The sequence below is a fragment of the Alligator mississippiensis genome, chromosome 16 (genome assembly GCF_030867095.1).
Source record: "Alligator mississippiensis isolate rAllMis1 chromosome 16, rAllMis1, whole genome shotgun sequence".
NCBI lineage: Eukaryota > Metazoa > Chordata > Crocodylia > Alligatoridae > Alligator > Alligator mississippiensis.
The window spans coordinates 10,233,510-10,255,858 of NC_081839.1; the positions used below are offsets into that span (position 1 = coordinate 10,233,510).

General features: G+C 49.9%; 1 protein-coding gene across 3 annotated transcripts in view; it reads left to right on the forward strand.

Moving 5' to 3' along the window:
- The window catches only part of MARCHF2 (membrane associated ring-CH-type finger 2), a 102,988-nt gene extending 95,620 nt beyond the window's left edge, over positions 1-7,368 (forward strand). For all 3 annotated transcript variants that reach the window (XM_059719562.1, XM_019491228.2, XM_006275425.4), the window contains one exon: positions 1,947-7,368. In XM_059719562.1, the coding sequence (XP_059575545.1) occupies positions 1,947-2,105 (159 nt within the window). In that variant the 3' untranslated portion in view covers positions 2,106-7,368. The remainder of the gene's footprint in view (positions 1-1,946) is intronic.
- Positions 7,369-22,349: the final 14,981 nt, after the last annotated feature.

Below are 22,349 nucleotides of genomic sequence, written 5' to 3' on the forward strand. Positions count from 1 at the left end.
CCCTTTCTGAGCAGAACAGCTCTCTTTCCCTTTTTAAAGCAGCTAAAATGTACATTTGTCCATGCCCCTGGTCTCAGCACAGCAGCCCTTTATAAGTCACTACACAGAGGTCTCATGGATGACTGGTGGCTAACCAGGCTGACCTGGCCTAACACTGCCATTTTGCTGCTGCTTTCCTTTCCCTGAAGTTAACAAGGCACCACCAGCTACTAGGAATCTCTAACTGACATGATTTCTCACCACTCTAGTTATTCTTTGCTTTGTCAGCTGATTCCTCTGAAGATTTCCCATCTGCCCCTCTTCTGAAGCATGCTAACTAAAGCAGACAGTTAAGAACATGGGGTTTGGGGGCAGGGCTGAGAGCAAGTATGAATGTGAGATCTGCCAGTCTGGGTCTAATTTTCCATTTCTGCTGTGAGAGCGAAGTGGCCGAAGTCAGAAAAAGTTCCCAGACACTCCTGCTGGCTCTTTGCCTTCTCTTACCTTTAGCATGGGTCCCTTCCTCTGTTGTGGTTCCCCTCTTTTTGTCTGTCTAGCTTCTTCGCTTCTGCTTTTCTGTGTATTTCTGGATTTAGATCTTTACTTTGTGGGAGAATGTTGTTAATCCTTTCCCTTCTCTCTTCTGTGGTATGGCCTGTTGCTAAAAACACTTATGTGGGGCTGTCTAGGCCACTCGGAAAGAAAGAGAAAAGCTAGCAAGAGGCAAGAGAAAACCTGCATTTAGTGGTGTAGTTGGATAAGAGAAAGGTGCTCCCCTCATCCTCAAATTTGGGAGCCCCAGTCTTGTTTAAAGACTCAGCTCAAAATTCCCGATTTGAAATTGCAGGAGCCATGGATCCATGGTCTCAGTTTGCCCCTGGGGACCCTTTCCTTCTGCTGCAGGCAACTCACTTCTAGATTTAGGCTGAGATGTGGCCTGAGCAGGGGATCATAATGCAAGGCCTCATTGAATTGGGAATGTGTTCAGAGGAAAATGAGGAAATGCTGAAGGAGTAAGAAAAGTCCCAGCATGAAGATAAGGGGGGTAGGAGCTTTAAAATGGAGGGAGAGGGCAAGATCCATCGATACCTAACCAGTTACAGCGTTTAATTGCAGAAGGGCTTATTTTCCTAATCCTGCCATAGATCTGCCTTGGGGAGTGTTGAAGGGGAAGTTGAATATCCTCACTGCCAAAATGCCCTGGGGACATGAGCCCTAGAAGTGAGCTGCCTGCAAGCCCAGATATGGTGCTTTGCATAACCCATGCTTAGCACTAAGGGCCCTGCCACATGTTCATATAAAGCCTGGATAGGAGCCAGCTATAAAGTTGTTACATTTTCAAGCACTAACTTTGTAGTTTGTTGGCTCTTTTTATACCTGGATGGACAATGTTATGGCATGATAATTACTTTGCATACATAGCTGGTCTAAATTGATTGCATGATTAACTAGTTAATTGTGTTATATATGTAATGTGTGGCAGGGACCTAAGATTCCTTTTCAGTACCTTCTTGCAGGGACTCCTGTACTTTAGTGGTGTCTCTGTAGAGTGTTTCTGGTGACACCAGAACATACTGGGGCAAACCAAATCAAGCAGATTCTCGGTACATGGCTGTTCAGAGCTCTTGATTTCTCTAGTTGCAGGTTTGGGGGTTTTTTTTTTAAACCTTGGTCCTTAGTTTTCAGTCAGTTGTTAAAATTCCTCAGCAAAGGCCTTAGGAACTCAAGCATGAGGAAGGTATCCCAGTCAGTTCGGGCATAATATTGGCTCCCTTGGCTTCAGGGGGTTGTGAGAAAAAGGTGCAGGAATAAATGCTGGAGGGAACTGCTCCAGCTGCCTTACTCCCATTGGTTCTTATTGACACTGCACTTTAATAAGCATAAATATTTTGCTTTCTGTCTATACTGCAGTGTCCATAGCAAGCCCCGGTATTCATTAACTAGGCCGATCTGTTGTTGTCCATCAGGTTTCATTCCGCTATCATTGCCAGCTTTATTCGGAGTGGAGAAGGACCAATCAGAAAGTCCGCTTAATGATTCCAGACTCCAGGAGCCCCCATCCAGTTCAGCATTCCCTGCTCTCTGCCAAGCTCATGAAGAAGAATGCAGACGAAACCACCGTATGAATCGTCCCACACCAGGCGTCCTCCCAAATGGGACAGATGTGCACAAGATGTGCAAAGATGAGCACATCTTTTCGGGAACTTCCACAGAAAAGCAGATGTAATCTTTTTCTGCGTGCAAGAAATGTGGCAGCTGTGGAGCCTCAAGAAAACAGTCATCCGAACCAAAGGGACTTTGCAGTTAGCTCATACTTTATATTGAGACAGACAAGCAGATGATAACTGTCTGCTGTGTGCAGTGGCCCAGAATGGCTCTGCACCCATAGTGACAGAAAGCAAAACATGCTGATCAGTTGGGACTCTTTCCTAAAACTGAATATGTTATGTGGAAAATCTCTCTCATTTATATATATATATATATATATATATATATATATATATATATATATATATATAAATATTATTTTAATGGTCGTGCATATTGTGTTCCAGTCCCTTTGTGTTAATATAGATGGTGTTCTAAGCTTCAGTATAGAAGCTGGCAGCCTGATCTCATTCAGAGGTTGAATCTATGCCTTTTCTCAAAATGAGCATATAAAGAACACTTCTCATTGAACCTTGTGAAAATTCCCTTCACCTTTGCACTAAATGGGTTTTGATATGGTTGCAGAAGGCTTTCCCTATTATTCTTAATTTTCTTTAATGGTGTTACTGTCCTTTCTCAAAAGTTGTGTTTTTAATAATTATAATACCAGGAGTAAAATGACATAATACTGAATGAAGACCTTTTTTATTGTAAAATGCTGTGATTATGAGTTTTCAAAACAAGTCTTAGAACAAGAACACTTTGTCACTTGCAGCAGTAAGCTCATAAAATACTCCCACCCAAACACCACCATCATCATTTTATCCCTAGACCTTTGATGTGTTTAGTTCTTGATATGAAAGTGCTCCTGCTAAACAGAACTGTGGAGGTGCTTAAAGAATGTGATTCTAAAATCATTGTAAGTACTAGGGACGGTCCATTCAAGGCACCCAAATTTGGTATTTAAAGGTGAGGAGAAGAGCTGTAGCTGCCTCTAAAAGAGCAGAGTGGGTTTGCTGGTTGTATTTCCAATGGTTAATGGTGCGCTCATCTTGCAAAAAAAAAAAAAAGAAGACAGTAGCTTACTGGGCTGTATAAATCGAAGCATCACTTGTAAGGCAAGGGAAGTGATTCTTTTACTTCCTTTGGCACTTGTAAGGCCTCTCATGTCCAGTTTTGGGCACTGCACTTCAAGAAATATTTGGACAAACTAGAAAGCGTCAAAGCGAGCAAAAAAAAATATGGAGGTCTAGGAAATAGGATTTACAAGGAAAGGTTAAAAGAACTGGGATTATTTAGTCAAAAGAAGAGAAGACTCAGGGGAGAAGTGAAAATAGTTTTCAAATACCTGAAAGTTTGTTACATGGAGGGTAGTGATAAACTATTGTTCTTGGACCCAGGTAACAGGACAGGGAACAATGGTCTCAAGTAGCAGCGAGGGAAATTTAAGTCGGATATTAGGAAAAACTCTCATTATGAGGCTTGAAACAAGTAACCCAGAGAAGTTGTGGTATCTCCATCCCTGGAAGTTTTTAAGAGCAGGATAGACAAGCATTTGGCTGGGATGTTGTAGTCACAGCTAATCTTGGCTTGAACATGGGATTGGACTAGATGGCTTCCTGAGGTCTCTTCCAGCCCTGCTTTTCTGTGATTCTATGGTAGGCCTTTCTCCTTCTGTAAGTTAAACACAAACTAGCATTAACGATGCAGTGACGCTGTCAGTCATGTACCTTACAGGGTACGTCCACACCGTGTGGCCCATGCAGCAGGGAGGGGAAGCCTCAGAATGCTGTATGTATCTGGGCTGCCCAACTTCTACGCGACTGGGGGTTGAATGTCTCATGGACTGCACCAGGGTGAGCCACAGGCCCCCCAGGCCACCCAGCACCCAGCTTGTCCCCCACAGCTGTACCACACGCCCATGCCCTCCCTCTCGCAGCCGCACCATGCGCCGACATCCCGTCCCCATGCTGTACCATGCAGACTCAGGCTCATTCTCAGCTTCCTGGGCCATGCTGTGCTGCACTGCTCTATCCCCTGGGGCCAGGCCAGGCAGTGAAAGCCAGCGGAGGGAAAAGGAGGCTGGAGTGATAGGGAGAGTGGTGGCTGGGCAGGAACCCAGTTGAACAGCCCTGTTCTACAGCTGGCTGTGCTCAGCAGTGCTGACTGGATAACATTGTTTTGGTTAAAAAACACAAACAGGATGGTAGTAAGAATATGCTCTAGAAAGGGTCTAGTCCTCCCCAGCAACCTTCTGAGTATAACCCCACTTATAATCCTAAAGCAGGGCTGTCCCACTTGCAGTAGCTGGAGGCCGCACCCTGTGCAGGCCACAAGTGTGCAAGCCAAGTGCCACTCCCCAAGGTGGGCAGCCCCTTTCCCTACTCCACTGTGCATGTGGACATTTCCCTTACCATGTCACTGTCCCTGGGCAGTCCTCCCCACCCCAGTGTTTCACCACATGCAGGCAGTTCCCCCCACCATTTCATTGCACGGGGTGGTAGGTGGTAGCCCCAACCATGCATGCACATGGGAAGCCTCCCACCCCCCCCAACTCACCAGCCGCAGGCTGAAATACACTGCCAGATCTGGTGCACTGTTACCCTCTGGGGCAGGTGTAGGAAACAGAAGCTGGCAGAATAGTCCAGAGCCCCTGACTGCTGCTGTGGCTAGAGTGATGGGGAGAGATGGCTGGGTGGGAGCTCAGAAGTGGTGGGCGGATGCAGAGTTTAACACCTCTCAGACCATGTGAGGCTTGCGAGCCACCAGCTGGACGGCCCTACTATATATTAAACTTCTGTATGCACTTCTTCTGCAGCCCCAGGTGTTTCTTTTTAGGGAGACACTAAAAGATCTGCCTGAGTTTTGCCCTTGACCACACAGTCATTCAGAGGAGAATGGACTTCTAGGTCTAGCCCATGGCTGGAGTTCCTCTACATGCGTCCTTTGCATCCAGTTTTCTCTCCAATGCATTTAGGAAATGGCCATTAACACCTCTTGGTGGCAGTTCTGCCCTGTGACTTTGCTTCCAGTGATTCTTCTTTAATAGCTAGTTTAAATATCCTTCTTCTTGTCTTTGGCCTTTTACCTGTCTCATCCCCATCCATTGCCCTGCTTCTGTGATCCCTAAATAATCCCTTCTGTATTGAATGTTCTGTTTCTCTGCCTCCCAGAACCTGTTGCTGGTCTGTAGGTGTGCGGGAGCAGCGAGGCTGGGTAGGTATTCTGGACAGCAAGAGTCTGAGAACTGGACCTTTCAGTTCTAAAGGTAAATATCAAAGAACATGTATAAGGAAGGGGGCATGAGCAATCTTGAGGAATATGGAATTAATAAAGTACCTTAGCCTCCGGGGAATCCAGATCCGTGGTTGAGATTGTGCAAAGGGGTCTGAACCAGGTAGTCAGAGTCACATGTCTACTCCAACATGATATCCATATCTGCACTCCAGGTCAAGAAGAAGGTCAAGAGCTGCGGAGTCCAGATGCACAACAAGAAAGGCAGGGGTGAGGTATTGGGATCCAGGGTGGGAGCAGGGCTGGAGCTGAGGCAGAAGCAGGACCAAGCTACTACTGGATGTAAGACATTAAGCAGCCAGCCAGAGCCCAAATGAAGGGCCTGGGCTTATATACTCAGCCCAGCTGGCTCAGCAACCGGCCAGCTTGTTGTTGACTGCTGGTGCTGCTCTCGGCCAGGTTTGGGTTGTGGTGCTACACACCCCTCATGAGAGATGCTCGTACACAATGGTTCTGAAACTTGAGTTGCCGAACCCGCAATAGGACTCGAGCGGACTCGCCCTGTAGTTCCTGCTCGGCTGGATTCCAAACCCCAAGTGCCAGTTCCCATTCTCTCCAACCTGACCGTGAGCCTAGATCCTTCCCCTTTAGAGACTCTTACCATGTTCCTCTCTGATTGGCAATACGGACCTCATCAGTCATGCTGGACTGTCAGGTCTCTCTGCTGGAATGGCTCCAGCTGGCCAGAGCTTTGATGTGGGCCTGGGCTTTCCTCCTACATCTGCCCTGTTGCGGTCTTTCTGACTGATGATGGGATGTGGCAGAACAGGCTCTGTTCTTTTCTAGCTGAGTTCTGTACTTCCATCACGGCCTGAGAAGCCTCCTCTCCTAATGTGAACAAGTTTCTTTTGATTCTTGGAACTGCCGTTCTTTTGGCACCAACATGCTACAGAAGTTTTGGGCCCATCGTGCCATTGCTGCCTGTCTCCTCCTTGTCTCCCAAGAAAGCTCTTTTTTTCTACTCTCCTGCCCTCTTCCCTTCCAGTAGCCTTCCGTTTATCTCCCATATCTGGTTATATCTTGACTCTCCAGAGGCTGTCTCGCCCTCTGACATTGCTGTTGATCTCCCTGTTGATCTTCACTGTGCTGTTAAAAGGAGGCCTCAGGGCTACTGTGTGGCTTTGCGTGGCAATCCAAATCCTGTTAGTCCTGGTATGAAAGCAGCATTTTCAGAGAAGCCTGTGTGGACTCCTGGAAGCTCCAGGCTGTTCCAAAGATTTGCCCAGGTCCATTAGTGTTACACAACATCCACTAGCACTTACAGCTAGGTTATGTGAAAATGCTCCTGTTTGCTTCCAGGCACAGCAGGTCCTAACTGGCAGCTGCTGCCCAGTCCAAACCTCTTTCCTCATCAGTGTTTTCCACACCTCTGCTCCGTGCTCCACCAGGGGTGTGATGTGGTGACTCCATTTCCTGTGTGGAGACATCTGCACTTCTGGGGCATTTTATTCTCTATTGTCAATAAGAGAAACTTTAAAAGAAATTTGACCTCAGACCCAACCAGCTGATAGAGCAGATTCTTTGACACATTAGCTCAGGTATAACTGTGACAATATAGTCCACTGTCATATGCACATCCATGTGACATGTTAATATAACCAGTCTTTCAGATAGGAAACCTGTCATTGCTGGCACAAAGACAGTTGTATAAACTGAGAGTCCCTGTCCAGAGCAGGGAGGGCTGTGGATCCACCTCTCCCACTGGGATTGTAGCTCTGTTTTTCCTGCTGCATCCTTGTACTTCTGGCATTTGCCAAGTCATGAGAGTTGTTGCATATGCCCCTGTAAAACGATACCAGCCTTTTGAATTTTCTAGGGCCTCCTGCTTCCCAGCGGAGATGTGTAGCTCTTGTGGAGTCTGGAAGGTCTGTCTCTGATCTCTCACGTTCTAGTGTCATAGGGGAAATACACCATGTGATTATGTAAATAAAAATGAAATGACTTTTATGATTGTTGTGGTGTTATTGGAAGAGGCAGGAACTGAAAAATGAAAATCTTTGCTGCACAAAAAGTTGGACTTTTGTGCATGTTGGCTCAGCTCTGCCTTCTCTTAATTCCCAGGGATTAGACACCTGAATTGCTAAACTACACCTGAGAGCCGCATACTAGGAAAAGGCATACAAAAGCAAGCGTCCTCCTGTGGTGGCCGGAGAGACACCAGCACAGCTGCCTGGAGCCCTCTGAAAGAAACAGTCGCTAATGAGGCTCTATGAGAAGTGTCAGAAGTTTGTACGCTCGCAAAGGGATAGTTTGTATCAAGACCTCCTTACCTCCCCAAGCACTGTCCACCTTTACATTGATTTTTCTGGATCAGTTCTGTCCACAACGGGCATATCTACATGAGACATTTACTGTGCAGTAGACTAATTAGCTGTGCAGTAAACATCTTGGCATCTACATGTGTGCCTCTATTAGGCTGGGGTAAACTAATTTACTCCATAGCATGATAGTAATTGGAAATACAAGCACTATCCTGCTGCAGAGTGAAAAACTGCAGCAGCACAAATGTAGATACTGAAGGGTAAGGCTGGGGCACAAGGGTGCTGCACTGTGGGGGCTGCCTGCCAGCTAGCCCAGCACTAAAGCACCCTCATACCCCAGCCAGGCCCTCCGCAGCATGTTGAGCCAAGAGGAGCAGCCCCAAGCTGGCAGGATGACCCCCAGGAATCCCTGCCAGCTGGGCCTGCTCTGCCCCGGCTCAGCAAGCTGTGATCCTGGGCACACAAGCGGACACTCACCCAGCAGCAATAAGCTCCAAAGTGATAAGCTCCCGAGCTAATTGCTGCACATAAATAGGCATGTGTAGATGCGCTCACTGAGAACAGTTGATTACTGGTGTTTAAAAGACTCAGCTTTTTTTGCAGACAGCACAGTTTTACTGCCTGCTCTGCAGCTGAATGAGCTGGCCAGCCATGCCCAGCTTTTGAACACTCTTCTGTTACCCACGAGCTGCCAGTTGGCCCAAGTCTCACTAACCAGATCTTTGATACCATTCTTAGCCCCACTTTTACTGAGGGCACAGGAATAAACCATTCTGATGTGCAGGAAGAAAGGCAAATATGGCAGGCGACCAGCGTGGCTTAGCAGAGAACTCTTCGGTGACCTTAAACACAAAAAGGAAGCTTACAAGCAGTGGAAGTTGGACAGGTGACAAGGGAGGAGTATAAGAATATTGCCCAGGCATGCAGGGATAAAATCAGAAAGGCCAAAGTACGACTGGAGTTGCAGCTAGCAAGGGACATGAAGGGTAACAAGAAGGGTTTCTACAAGTATGTCAGCAACAAGAGGAGAGTCAGGGAAAGTGTGGGTCCCTTACTGAATGGAGGAGGCAACCTAGTGACAGATGAGAAGGAAAAGGCTGAAGTACTCAATGCATTTTTTGCTTCCATCTTCACAGGCAACGTTAGCTCCCAGACTACTGCACTGAGCAGCACAGTTTGGAGAGGAGGTGAGCAGTCCTCAGTGGTGAAAGAACAGGTTAAGGACTATTTAGAAAAGCTGGACTGTCCCAGCTGCCTGTGGAGGGTTCGGGATTGAGAGTATAGTTGGGGATAGAAGGGAAGAAAGGTTTATTGACTTAACAAAAACACAACTACACATAGTGTACTAAGACAGATAATGACAATAACAATTTGCATTGGCAACTTATCGGCAGTCCCCTCTGATGCCTGATGTATGACAAGTTTCTCTTTCCACAAAGCTCAGTGAAGTCAGGTGTCCCCGATCGGCGCTGTCCGAGAGGTACCGGGAAGACCCCTGGTATTCAGTCCTTGGGGTCCTCGAGATCCACGGGCCCACTGATCCAGGTCAACAGCTAATTAGTTCCTGTCACAGAGCTGTATCTTCCTTCTGAATGATTTCCGGATGTGACAGCCAATTTATAACTTCTGTGCTGTGCTGATAACTTACAGCCATTCATATTCTACCTTGACTTTAGCAAGGCTTTTGATGGTCTCCCACAGCATTTTGGAAGCAAGCTGAAGACGCATGGGTTTTGTGAATGGGCTGTAAGGTGGATAGAAAGCTAGCTGGATTATCAGGCTTAATGGATAGTGATCAATGGCTTGATGTCTAGTTGGCAGTTAGGATCAAATGGAGTTTTGTTCAGTATCTTCATTAACAATCTAGAAGATGGCATAGAGTGCACCCTCAGCAAGTTTGTTGATGACACCAAGCTGAGGGGAGTAGTAGATACGCCAGAGGGTAGGGTTAAAAGTAAGGACCAAATTGTGCCAAAAGTAAGGACAAGTGCAAAGTCCTGTACTTAGGATGGAAGAATCCCACGCACCAGTACAAGCTTGGGACCAACTGGCTAAGCAGCAGCTCTGCAGAAGAGGACCTGGGGGTTGCAGTGGACAATAAGCTGAACATGAGCCAACAGTGTGCCCTTGCTGCCAAGAAGGCTAACGGCAAACTGCACTGCATTAGTAGGAGCATTGCCAGTAGACTGAGGGAAGTGATTATTCTCTTCTATTCTGCACTGGTGAGGCCACATCTGAAGTACTGTGTCTAGTTTTGGGCCCTCCACTACAGAAAGACATCAGTGGAGGGCAACATAATGGTGAGGGGGCTGGGGCACATGACTTCTGAGGAAAGGCTGAGGGAACTGGGCTTATTTAGTCTGCAGAAGAGAAGACTGAGGGGGGATTTGGTAGCATCAAGTTGCAGCAAGTTTCAAGCTGCAGCAAGGGAACTTTAGGTTGGATATTAAGGAAAACTCTCTCACTAGGAGAGTGGTGAAGCACTGGAATGAGTTACCTAAAGAGGTGGTGATTTTTAAAGCCCAGCTTGATAAAGCCCTGGTTGGGATGATCTAGTTGGGGTTGGTCCTGCTTTGAGCAGAGGGTTGGACTACATGTGACCTCCTGAGGTCCCTTCCAACCTTCATTTACATGATTCTGTTATTCTAAATCACCTAAAATCTGGTCCCTAGGCATTCACTGAGAGGAGAATGGTGCTACCCAGTGGGCGCGTCTACATGAGACACTATGGCACAGTAGCAATGAGCTATTGCACCGTAGCTCGTTGCTATTGTGCAGTAGCGTTGCTGGGCACTAACTATGATGTTCATGACACTACTGTGGAGTAGCACTGGGGAAAAAACATGCGTCCACAGTACTGCGCAGTAATGACGGTTACTGCGCAGTCATTTAGTACAGGGGTTTTCAACCTTATGGTTACACTTCTGGCAGAGTGGGAGGGGCGGGGGGGGCAGCGGCATGATGCAGAGCAGGGGGTGCCTTGTATATGGTGGCGTGGGGTGGTGGATGGCAGCAGCAGCCGCCGTGTGCGAGCTCCCACCCCACCCCACCCCACCCCACCCGCATCCATCTGGCTGGGCGGCTCCTGTGCGGCACGCAGAGGGAAGCCACTGCCCTTGTTCCCCCCAGCTCTGGCCCTGTTCCTGGGAGGCAACAGCGCAGGGTGGTGGGTGGTGGTGCTCCATCTCTGCTCGCCAGCGCATACCCCCTAGCCCCTTTCCAAGTACCCCCAATTCCCCGGTTGACAATCCCTGATGCAAGTACTAAATGACTGCACAGTAACAATTGCATGGTCTACCATATAGGTAGCTGTGGCCAATGTCTCTGCCACCCTCCATAACCTTGTCCTGGCCAGAGTGAGCTGTGACAGCGCATAGCAGAGAAGTGGAGGACAGAAATGTGCTTGCATCATAAACTAGGGTGCCAGCAGCCCTGCAAATGCTTCTAAGGCAGGTGTTGTTACCATTAAGCTTCTGGAGAGACAAGACTACATCCCATCTATGATCAGGATGTCTTTTGCAAGCTAGACACAGAATTAAGATGCAGCTACAGGCCCCTTAATGATTACCCTTTATTCACAAAATGAAGGTACCATTACAATTCCCTTAATTATCACCACCCAGCCAGAAACAAGGCAAGAGAGAAACCTACAGCCTGACCTTTTATTAACACACCCGAGAGCATGAGAACAAACACTAATTCCAACACCCATCTAACTACCCCACAAAATACTGTATTATCCAAATCCAAGACAACTTTGAATTTAAGATGCCCCATCGATAATTAGATTCTAGACATGAAAAATTATAAATTTTTATATTTTTTCATGTCTAGATTCTGCTTATTGTAGGGGCATCTTACATTTGCCCCTCCCCCACTGCTGCAGCAAAAAAGTAGAGGCTTGGGGGGGCAAGCAGTGGGGAAAGCAGGGGGGTGGGGGGAGAAGGCAGTGTGAGGGCAGGCAGTGAGGAGGCAAGTGGTGGGCAGATTGGTCCCATCCAAGAGGGCCTGGGGGAAGAGAGAAGCCAGGAAGGGGAGGAGGAACCTGAGCATAACCAGAGCGGCTTGCAATGCAGGCAGGAGTGGCTCTGGGGCTGCCCACCCTGTGTCTGCATCCTTTCAGTCTCTCCTCCCTGCTAGCGAGGGAGATGAGCGGGGTGGGGAAGCAATGAGCAGATGCTGGAAAAAGGAGCCCATGGCCCGCTGCTGCTGTGTTGGCCAAGCTGGGGTTCCCACCCCCCCAGACCCCACAGCTCCCAATAACCCTGAAGCAGTCTGATACTCAAGTCTAAGACAGGGCTTTGTTTTCCCCTGTGTTGAATGGGGGAAAAAAACTTGTCTTGGAACTGAGTAAATACAGTCATACAGCATAATACTGATTCCCACCAGTGTCCTGCCTTCCTAGACGGAGCACAGCTTTCCACACAGCCCGGCTGGGGCAGGGCAGGTGCAGCTTGGGAGCTCCTCCCACCCCCTGGGAGGCAGAAGCAGCTGGGACAGTGACAGCAGTGGGCAGGGGAGGGGGCTAATGGGAAGGGAGGGGAGAGGACATGCCACTGAGCACAGAAGGGAATGGAGGTGGGAGACCTCTGACCTGATTTAGAGACTGCTGCTCTGGTGTTGTGCTCAAAAACGCGGGGAGGCAACTGTGCCACTGCACGCAGTCTGGATCCATCCCCGCTTGTCCCCTTCTTTCTTGCCTAGCCCTCCTCCTCCAGACAGCACCTCTGCTCCCTTCTTCCCCCTTGACTATTTCTTTTTGCAGCCAGGAGCTCCTGACAGCTTCCTTGGGTTCCTAAGTGGTAGCTGCAGCTGCTCCTGGATAATTCCCCCCTTGCCAGAAATGCTCGCCCTTGAGCTGGGGTGCGGAAGAAAGCAGAGGCAGCTGGTTTTAAGTCAGACCACAGTGGTGGCATCTCCTGCACTGTGCGGTTGTGCGGCCAGTAGGGGAGCAGCAAAGAGCTCCCTTGACTTCTTCAGAGCTTTGGCAGAAATTTCTGTGCAGGGATGGAAGTAGCTCATTTGGCCTTTGCCTGCTGCCCTGGCTCTGAACAGCTGACCAGGGGGAAAGGCGAGACAGACAGGCCATGCCATCCCGGGGACCATCAAGCAGAGTCTGCAACAAGCCTCAAGGACCAGTCTGGTGGGGCTGCCATGGGGCAGCAGGCTGTGACTTGGCCGAGTTATGCACAGGTAAAGTGTAACGGTGGTGTAAAATTGGACTGCACTCTCTCAGGGATGTGGCTGGAGCTCCTGCTCTGCTAGAGAGGCTCCTGGGAGCATGAACCATAGATCAGGATTTCTCTGTCAGCTGTTCTGGATGAGTGTCAATAACTCTCAGTGTAATGTTTGGGGCAAAGCCACCCTCTGCCCTGGTAGCTGGGGGAGGGACCGTGCCTGTTGCTGGAGCTTAGCAAATAGCCCCAGTTGCCAACACATGCAAAGACTTGGCGCTGGCTGGCACTGCTGTTCCTCTGATTCCTTCAACAGTTCCAGGAATGGGTGAGGCCTTGGCCTTGACGGGGAACTTGCTGTTTACATAAACCCTGAAGCAAAGAAAGCTCCTGACAGCAGCTGTCCCTGGCTTCCAGGAAGAGCTGGCAAGGAACAGCCACTGAAACACCCAACAGGAGTTTCACCACATCCACAAAGGCATTCACACTTGTGGGCATCTCACCCTCTGAGCACCAGTTGGAGCCTTGTTCCCGACAGTAACCTGTACAGTGTGCTTTAGCTTTGCCTCTCTCCATCCCCCCATGCCTGCAGGACGAAGGGTGGTGGACACATCCTGCTCCTCAGTCCCTCTCAACCACCTGGCTAGATCCACAGACTGCTGTTACCCTCTGGGCACCTGAATGGCAGTTTTCCAGTCACGTAAATGGACCCTTTGCCCGATTTACAATGCTATATGGATGCCTGAGTGCACACCGAGCATGTGCAGTAGGCTACACATTGGCCGGGTAGGTGCACAGTGTGGCGGACCAGTAGGGGGCCACCTACATTGAGCCACCTACCTCACTGCGCTCAACCACCTTCCAGGCTCCGAGTGCCTCCCTGGGATGCCTCACATCTGGCCGACCCCCTTCCTGGAGCACACCCACTAGCCTGGGGGTAGAGCTGCCACCACCCAGGGCTGGGCTTGATTCTGGCTCTGTGCACCCTGGGAAACACAGGCCTAGTAGCCCTCGAGGGTACTTGATTCACTTCAAGAACTTGGGATGCTTCCCTCAGTCAGAAGCACAAATAGCGGTCTCCCTTAGTCAGCTGAATGAAGGGGACCCCAAGGCATAATCTAGATCCACTCCCAATAAGGGGGGAGGGTGGTCAGCCACACTTGCCCTGTGTCAACAACTGCTGCTGGGTGCCTGTATCTGGCTTAGGGCTGGTCAGTGTGGGGCTGCTCCTGCCATAGCAAAGGATCCTGGGGGGAAGGTGCTATTCTATTGCCTCTCCTCACTTGGCACCAGGGACTGATGTCTCTCGCCCCCTAATTATGCTACTGGGCCAGATCATAGGCAGATTAACGCACAGGCCGGTGAGGCCCAGGCGTAGGGGCCTCTGCCAATCAGGGGTCCCCAGGGTGCCTGGGTTCCCACAGAAATGGAGGGTTTCCCTTTGCAGCTGGGCAGCATTCTAGCCTGCAAGGGGCTGCATGGGACTGCCGGGAGCCAGACGCAGGGGGCACCGTGTGCATGCACATGTGGAACACAGCCGGGTAGCATGGAGGGCAGCTCTCTACAGGTAAGTGTTTAGGGGGAAAGGGTGTGCGGGGTACAGATTGAGGCAGGAATGAATGCTGGGTTCACAAGACCCCAGACAGGTGATCGTCCAACCTCCTCTTGAATTTGCCCAAGGTAGGGGCGAGGACCACTTCCCTGGGAAGGTGGTTCTTTAAAAAAAAAAATCTGGTGTTTATTAGCAGATACACTGTGGTATCAGGTACCACAGCTTTTGCTACACCCAGAATAGCAAATAATGGTATCATAACTATTGACAAGCATTTACTTTTGAATGACTATCACTATATATCCTTATAAATGTTTAACCCCAGCACAAAGACAAAGAAAGTTGTGCCTCCTGCTGCTGGGTGAGCAGGGGGTGCATGGCTAGTGCGGGGCCCCTGGGGCAAAGCAGCAGAGGAGGGAGCTCTGAGCCCCCAGCCGGCAGCTGGCATCTGCCCTCACCCTGCTCATCTTTGCTTTGGCCCTGGAGGGCGAGGAGAGGGGATGGGGAGTAGAGAGGAGAGGCAGGCATGTGCCACCCCACCCCCAGCCCGGCTGGGTCTGCCCAGCCATCCCCACAGGACATGGAGGCTGCCCTTGCCCTTGGCAGCAGCAGCATCAGGAGGGGAAGGGACCCATCCCCCGGCTGGAGCCCAGGGCACCCAGGGCACCGAAACAAGGCTTTATCCAGCCAGATGTCCAAATCAGCAGCTGCTCTGAGAAGGGACATGCCATACCTAGGTACGATTTTGGAGCCGGTCTTGCAGCACCACCTGCTGGGAGCCCTTGACACTACAGAGACCAGAAGTTACAACTGCTCATTTCTCAGCAGGGAGATTTTCCAGGAACTGTGCACAGACACGGCCCCCTCGCCTCTCCTCCACACTTCTCCTGCTCTGGGGGACCCCTCAGCTGGCTCTGGGGCAGGAGATGCCCCTGCCACTTGTCTCCTCTTCCTGAGGTGCAATGACATCTCTCAGAGACACTTCTGTAAAGTCCGTGCCATGCTGCCCAGGTCCCTGTCCTCACCTGCGTAGGGTGCTGCACACAGCGCGTTGTGCTGCTCTAATGGGAACCCAAGAGAAAGAGCAGCAGCACGGCCCTGACCTAGGGTATCATATCATACACTCCCTGCTCCTCCCACGTCATTCTGCTATCAGCTTGCTGCTCAGGTCATGCTCCAGTCTCCTCTTTACTGGGCTCAGCCTTCCCCCGCCCCCCCCACCCCAGACACTGGGCTTCTGCAACAGTGTGACCCTGACACCCAGCTCTGGGGAAAGATTAATGATCCCAAACCAAGGACTCTGTTTGAATCCCAGTTTGGGTTGCTAAGCAGCCTGTCATATCATTTAGAAACCCTGTGCACTGCAGAGCAAGGAAATGACTAGCAAGGGAGCTTAATAATGTCTATAATAACATGTTCGTCTAAAGGATGAAAAGTAGATATTTTAAGCACAATTTTATCTTCATTCTGACCAATGGGCTATTGAGAGGTTTTGGGGGGTTTTTGGCTTGAAGATCTGGACATTTGGTTTAAGGGACACTAGTAAGTGGGAAATATTATTGGTTAATATTTTTATTTATTGCCAATAACATCTTCGGTAAAACATTTGTAATTGTTGTTTCTCAGGAGTAAAGCTGGATCTGGAAGATATTTGGTAGGGAAGTGTTTAACAGATGTATGGGCCACTCCTGCGTGTTCAATTAGCACCTGAAGCTGAACAGTGTCTGAGTGAGGAGTCAGGGCACTAGGCAGGCGAACCCACCCTAGTCACCAAATAGGCTTGGGTGCCGGTGACCCAATTACTCCTAGTTATCCGCAAGGGAAGGCTCTGCAGATGAGCAGCAGCCCCTTTCAGTGCTCAGGATGCTGCTCAACAGCACAGATCCCTCCTCTGCTCTTAGCCATGGTTCAGGCCAGATTCCAGTTTCCTGACTGCCAGCTCCCTGCTCTCGACTCCAGCTCAGACTTCTGTTTCCTGACCACAGGCCCCTTGCTCCCTGGCTTGTGGCTCTGGTCTGGATCCTCCTGGGTCTGGCTCATGAATCCCCACTTATGACTCTCGAGTGTCAGCCCCTGCCTCCCACATCCCAGTTGTACCACAGAAATCTGTCAGCGGTGCATGCATGTGCATGTATAATCTATAATTTTTACCTGATGAAGTGAATTGAAGCCCACGGAAAGTTATCAAAGCATCTTTGATTTAGTAAGTCTGTAAGGTGCATCTCTACCTTGCCTTCTGCCTGAGTTCAGACTAGCTCGGCTAACTACCTCATCCTATAATTCTGAATTTTATGTCACGTTCTTCTCTTGAGATTTGTACACGACAGATTAAGGCTGATGTTGGGGCAGGTTTAAGGTTTTTGTGTGTGGTGAAGTATGAACACTTGGGTTTTGTTGTGTGGTCGTTTCATAATGTTTCATTTGCTTTTTAAAAATTTTTTATTTGAATTTCGTAACTCATGAGGTAGGCAGATACCTACACTGCCAGGTGAGCCATTGGGGATTTTCTCAGATTGGGAGCCCTGTTTCTAGTTTTTAATCCTTTATTCTTGTGTTTATAATGGAAGTACTGAGTTTCCACCTTTCAGTTGTTATCCCTGATTCTGGTGCTTCCTTTCATGTCTCAGCTGAAGTCCAGTTTAGCTATAGAAATGTTCTTCCCTGATGTGATTTTGTTTTTTGCTCCAATGTCATAACTACAGAGAATGATACCTAGTTCAGACAACAGCAATTTGTGAAGCCTTTTTCTGTTCTTTAATTTGAAAATCCATCTGAGTTTTGCATATCTAGGAGAGCTGTGAGTTTGCAGAGCAGTCTGGTAGATGTAATGAAATTTGGGATACTTGGCGGGGGATGTCTAAAAAAGCCAGGTGTTTACCTTCAATTCTCCAAGGCCGCCTTTAGCCAGTCAAAGCTTCCAGAGCCCCTTTTAATAGCCAGGGAGACTGGAAGGCAAGCAGTAAATGGAGTTGAATGAAAATCCCACATCCCATGGACCTCTCCAAAGAGGATGCAGGAACAAATTCACAAAGTAGTCTGATCTGTGTTACAGTCAGGTAAGATGGTTTTAGTCATTCCTCCTAGCGTAGAAATCTTTAACTAGGACCAGTCAGGAAATGGTTTTATGAAATCTTGTTTGGAAAACCCCAATTCATCAGAACCAAAGGCTGCCTGTACATGTGCTCGTTTGCATTCTAATTACAATGCTCCACCGTCGCCTTGCTGTCATGTGTATTAAGCCCCCATGTGTTTTAAAATGGCTGCAGGGGCGCTTTATTTAAACCTTGACAAATGGGCTTTACATAAAGCATCCTACCACCATTTTAAAGCGTGCAGGGTCTTAATACATGTGACAGCGAGCTGTTTTAATCAGAGTGGCTGTCTGGGAACTGCTCTAATTAAAACATTCCCCCCCATCTCCGAGCATGTGTATAAGCAGCCAACGCTTCTTATATAGGAGCACAAAAATTGTACAAAATTATCGTTAGGAATGGTTGCTCAAGACTGAAGTGGAATTTTTAGTCAGAATCAGAAAACAGACAAAGAAAAAACCCCGACAGCAAATAACCTGTTGGTCAGGACAGTGATGCTGGCTGAGATGCAAACCCCTGCTCTGTCTCATTCGATACAAGGCACTTAGCCTGCGCATCCTGCCTGGCAGGGGACAGTCTGCCCTAAACTTCCTAGACAGAGGCGGGCAATTGTTTTGGGCAGAGGGCCGCTTACTGAGTTTTGGCAAGCCATCAAGGGCCGCATGACATGCAATCGATGGCAGATTAGTATTAATTTTCTAAATTTTTTAGGGGCCCCATGGGCCGGATAGAATGGCCTGGCGGGCCGCATCCAGCCCCCGGGCCGCATTTTGCCCACCACAGCACCAGCCCCAGCTCTCCACTTAGATGGGTGCCAGCCAGCAGCTGAGTGCTGGGACTCCATGCCGCAGCCTTAGCAGCTGCAGCAATAGCCAAAGCTGGGCAGACCACTCTGTACCAGCAGCAGCCGGGGACTTTGAATCCCCCCGGCAGATAACTTCCCTCCCTCACAGGGTTTTGCCCATGGTGCAAAACCTGCCAGGAACAGCTCTGCCTCACCCCGTTTTGTCTGGTACATGAAAAATGACATTTTCCTGCAGGTCAGCCTGAAAACAAAGTATTGCTTCAGCTCTCCACTGTGTCACCCACTCCTGCCTGTCTATAGTGAATGTTGTTTGTCTAGGCAGCTGCAGTGGGGAGCGAGGAAGAGGGGAGATATCTTTGCAGCCTCTGTGCAGGATTGCAATGCCTACGCCTGTCCAAAAAGGACTGAACTGCCATTGCTGCAGGGTGATCAAGCCCCCTCCTGCAGCAGCAGACTACGGCTGGGGCCAGCGTGAGCAGCGCAGCTCTGATTCTAAGACATACAGTATATATGCCATGGCATGGATCCCCTTCCTTGCCTTGATGTGTCCTGAATCTGTCAGCTATGCCAAGTGCTATTCAAATGCTGCTGAGTAGCTAAAGGAGCAGCAGAGTGAGTGTTTTGCTGGAGGGTCGATCACACACTGTTGTTCATATAGAGCTGGAAGTCAGGTTAGACTTTATCCGGAATGAAGTAGGAGCCAGGGTGAAACACTGCAACTTCAACGTTTAGAGTCAAGGGTCAGAAGAGGTGGTCATGCTCCCCTTCTGCAGTGAACCTCACCTGTAGAGCCTAGTCCTGGCTGAGTGCTGAGCTACAAAGAATCACCTGGTGGCAGTGCAGAAAAGAGAAGCTAACAGAAGGAGCCTGCCTGAGAGCTGCAGAGAGGAGAGGAACAGCTCAGTGGAGGGACTACCTTGAGGAGGCTTTGCCAGGAGCTGGTGGTTTGAAGACCAGAAATGCTGGGAGTCTGATTTGTGATGTCTATGTGCTTGACTAGTGACTGGTTTGGAGTCACTACTTAACAGTTTGTGCTTGCAGGTGTGTGGAGTGCTCTGCTTCAGGTGGGCTGGTCTAAGTAATTGTGGGATGGCTCCAGGCAAGCCCAGGTCAGGCACCCTTATGAAAGGCAGCCCAGCTACCCAGCATCCAGCTATATGTGTAGGTGTTGGTGTGGGGACCAGGGAGTTGGTATTTTGTACAGGCTAGGTATCCTCCGGGAAGCACAGAAAACAGACATGGAGCCTGGATCAGTAGTAGTTACCTGTGTGGGATACGTCACTTTTGTGTTTCTCTTGGAAAGTCAATGCAATTTCACGTGCACCACATGTGAGCTGGTGTCTATCCTGGAGGAAAGGTTGAAGAGCTGGAAGCACAGGTGTTATTAGGGACAATGAAGACTGCTCGGATAGAGAGAAGCTGGCACAGGAGAGGCCACAGCATGGAAGAAAATGGCAGCGTGCAACTCCTAGAAAAAGGAGGGTCCCTAGAATCCAAGAAAACGTGACTGGGGTCAGTGCCAGTTTCCAAGCACTCTGCACTGGAACGTCTGTGGAAAAGCCAGTGGAGAAGATGGTGACGGGCAAAGGACAGACCAGAGACTGACTCAGCAGTGGATGAAGCAAGAAGTGCAGAGCCCCAGGGACAGGGCTCCAAGACCACTGCTCCAAGGGGAAAGTGGTGATGTTTGGGGACTCCCTCTTGTAGGGGAGGGAATCGCCCATTTGCCACCAGGAGGTGTGCTGTTTACCAGGAGCTTGCAGTTGAGATGCCACAGAGCTCATCTGCTCCTTAGACCAGTACCCTTTCCCCCCAACCTCCCCCCTGCTGTCCCAGGCCCCTCCTCCCCTCCACCATGGCTGCCTTGTCCACCCCAGCTCCAGCCTTTTAAGAAAAAAAAAAAAAAAAAAAGCTCCTGACTCACCTGTTCCTGCCCAGCAGGGGGCAGTCCCCACTGCCCACCACCACATGGGGGGCTCTGCACAAGCCCCCCAAAGCCCCAAGACTGCTGCAGGAGCTGCTGAGCCCAAGGGATTTGGGTTTTTTTCTTTTCTTAAAGGGCTGGAGTTGGGGTGGGTGGGGCAGGCATGGGGGGCTGGGGGAGCCCCCCATGTGGTGTGGGGCAGTGGAGGGAAGCAAGGATCGCACCCCCACCAGGCAGCACCCAGTGAATGGGGCTTTTTTTTAAAGGGCCAGGAGCTGGGGCAGGCAGGGCAGCCATGGTGGGGGCTGGGGGAGTGGGTGGGGGTTGGGGACCAGAGGGGGCTGGGGGAGCAGGCAGGGGATGGGGGCTGGCAGGGATCCCCCCATGGTCCCCTCCTCCAGCCCCCCTTCCCCGCCCCTAGTACTTACCAGCGCGGAGTCCGGGTCCAGCTCCCCGCTGCGGTGGGCGGGGACTGCCCAAATCATCAAAGCTCTCCAAGTCTTTTCCTAATAGATTTAGAGAGCTTCGAATTGATTAAGAGCTTTTTATTGGTCTCCTGAGACTGATTTAGAGATTTAGTCACCAAATTGGGCTGAATCTCCTCCAAATCAAATCAGCACCTGAAGCTTTGCACAGCCCTAGTGGGAGATTCATGATGGAGCTATGAACCTGCCGGCCAGAGCATTGTAACCAGCACTTATAAAAGATTTGTGCCCTTGTGCTGCCACCACAGGGTGCCCCGCAGAATTCACTGGAAAGTCTTCAGGAATCTTCTAAGGCTTTCCTCTTGGGCTGAGCCCATCCTGGGCACTGGGTACTAATGAAATTGCTGCTTCCCCCACCTTTAATGGACAGCTCTTTCCTCTCAGGATAACACGATTTTGAATGCATGGAATTTAAACCCCTGGCATCAAACCCAATCAGCTTAAAAATTCTGACTGACCAGAGGACAACTCCTCCCCAACCCCATCCCAGTCTTGGGGCTTGTTGCACCTGGGGCAATAACATGCACACCAGTGCAATGACCTGAACCACAACCATCTCTCCCCCCATAACCACACTGAAAACACATCTGCCCAAAGTCGCTGCCAACGTTGTTGTCCCTGAGCAGTTTCAGCACATCTGTTAAACACCCCCACCGCTCTGAACCATGAGAGAAATTCCTATAAGGCACAGTTCAACTTCCACCCATTGCCCTAGCTTCCCAAGCCCTGGTCTCCGCTGTGCACCCGTCTCCCTCTATCTTGCTTTTGCCATGAGTGCTTTTTGCTCTCTGCCTGAGGACATGCCCTGTTTAATAAAAATCCCTCCTGATTGTCCCCCAGCTATACCAAACCTCCAGCAACTCCTGTTTTGCCCACTCATCTGATTAGTCAGCCACAATTTAACCACATCTCCCTCTTAGCTGAACAGTGCTCATGTGCGACTGGTGCCTCCTGAGTCTGGAGGGGCACCCAAAGAAGCCAGCGGCGGTGGTGGGAACAGGGCTGACAAGCCCCTGCAGTTGCTGCTGGCAGCATCGGTGATGGGGACAGAGCTGGTGAGCACCCGCAGATGCTGCTGGCAGCATTGGCAGTAGGGACAGAGCTGGTGAGCACCACAGACGCCACCAGTGGTGGTGGGATCGGTCCTGTCAGGGGGGGGGGGCAAGTACCCCCCCATGCCGCCCCTATCAGTCATGTATGACAGTACTGATGCAACAGTCTCATTTTTCCCCCATGGGACACAAATGGCAGGAGATGTTTTTATGGTGGATAAAGCCAGGCTGACAGTAATTCATAGTTTCATAGTTGGTAGGGTCGGAAAGGACCTGAGCAGATCATCAAGTCCGACCCCCTGCCATGGCAGGAAAGAGTTGGGGTGCAAGGTGTCTATCCAGCCTCCTTTTAAAGACCCCCAGGGTAGGAGCAAGCACCACTTCCCTTGGAAGTTGGTTCCAGATCCTAGCCACCCCAACTGTGAAGTAGTGCCTCCTGATGTCTAGCCTGAATCTACTCTCTGTCAACGTATGGCTGTTATTCCTTGTTACTCCCAGTAGTGCTTGGGGGTTACAGGGACTCTGCCCATTGCTAGTCACTAATCAAGGAACATACAAGTCTCACCAAGTAAATCAGTTTGCA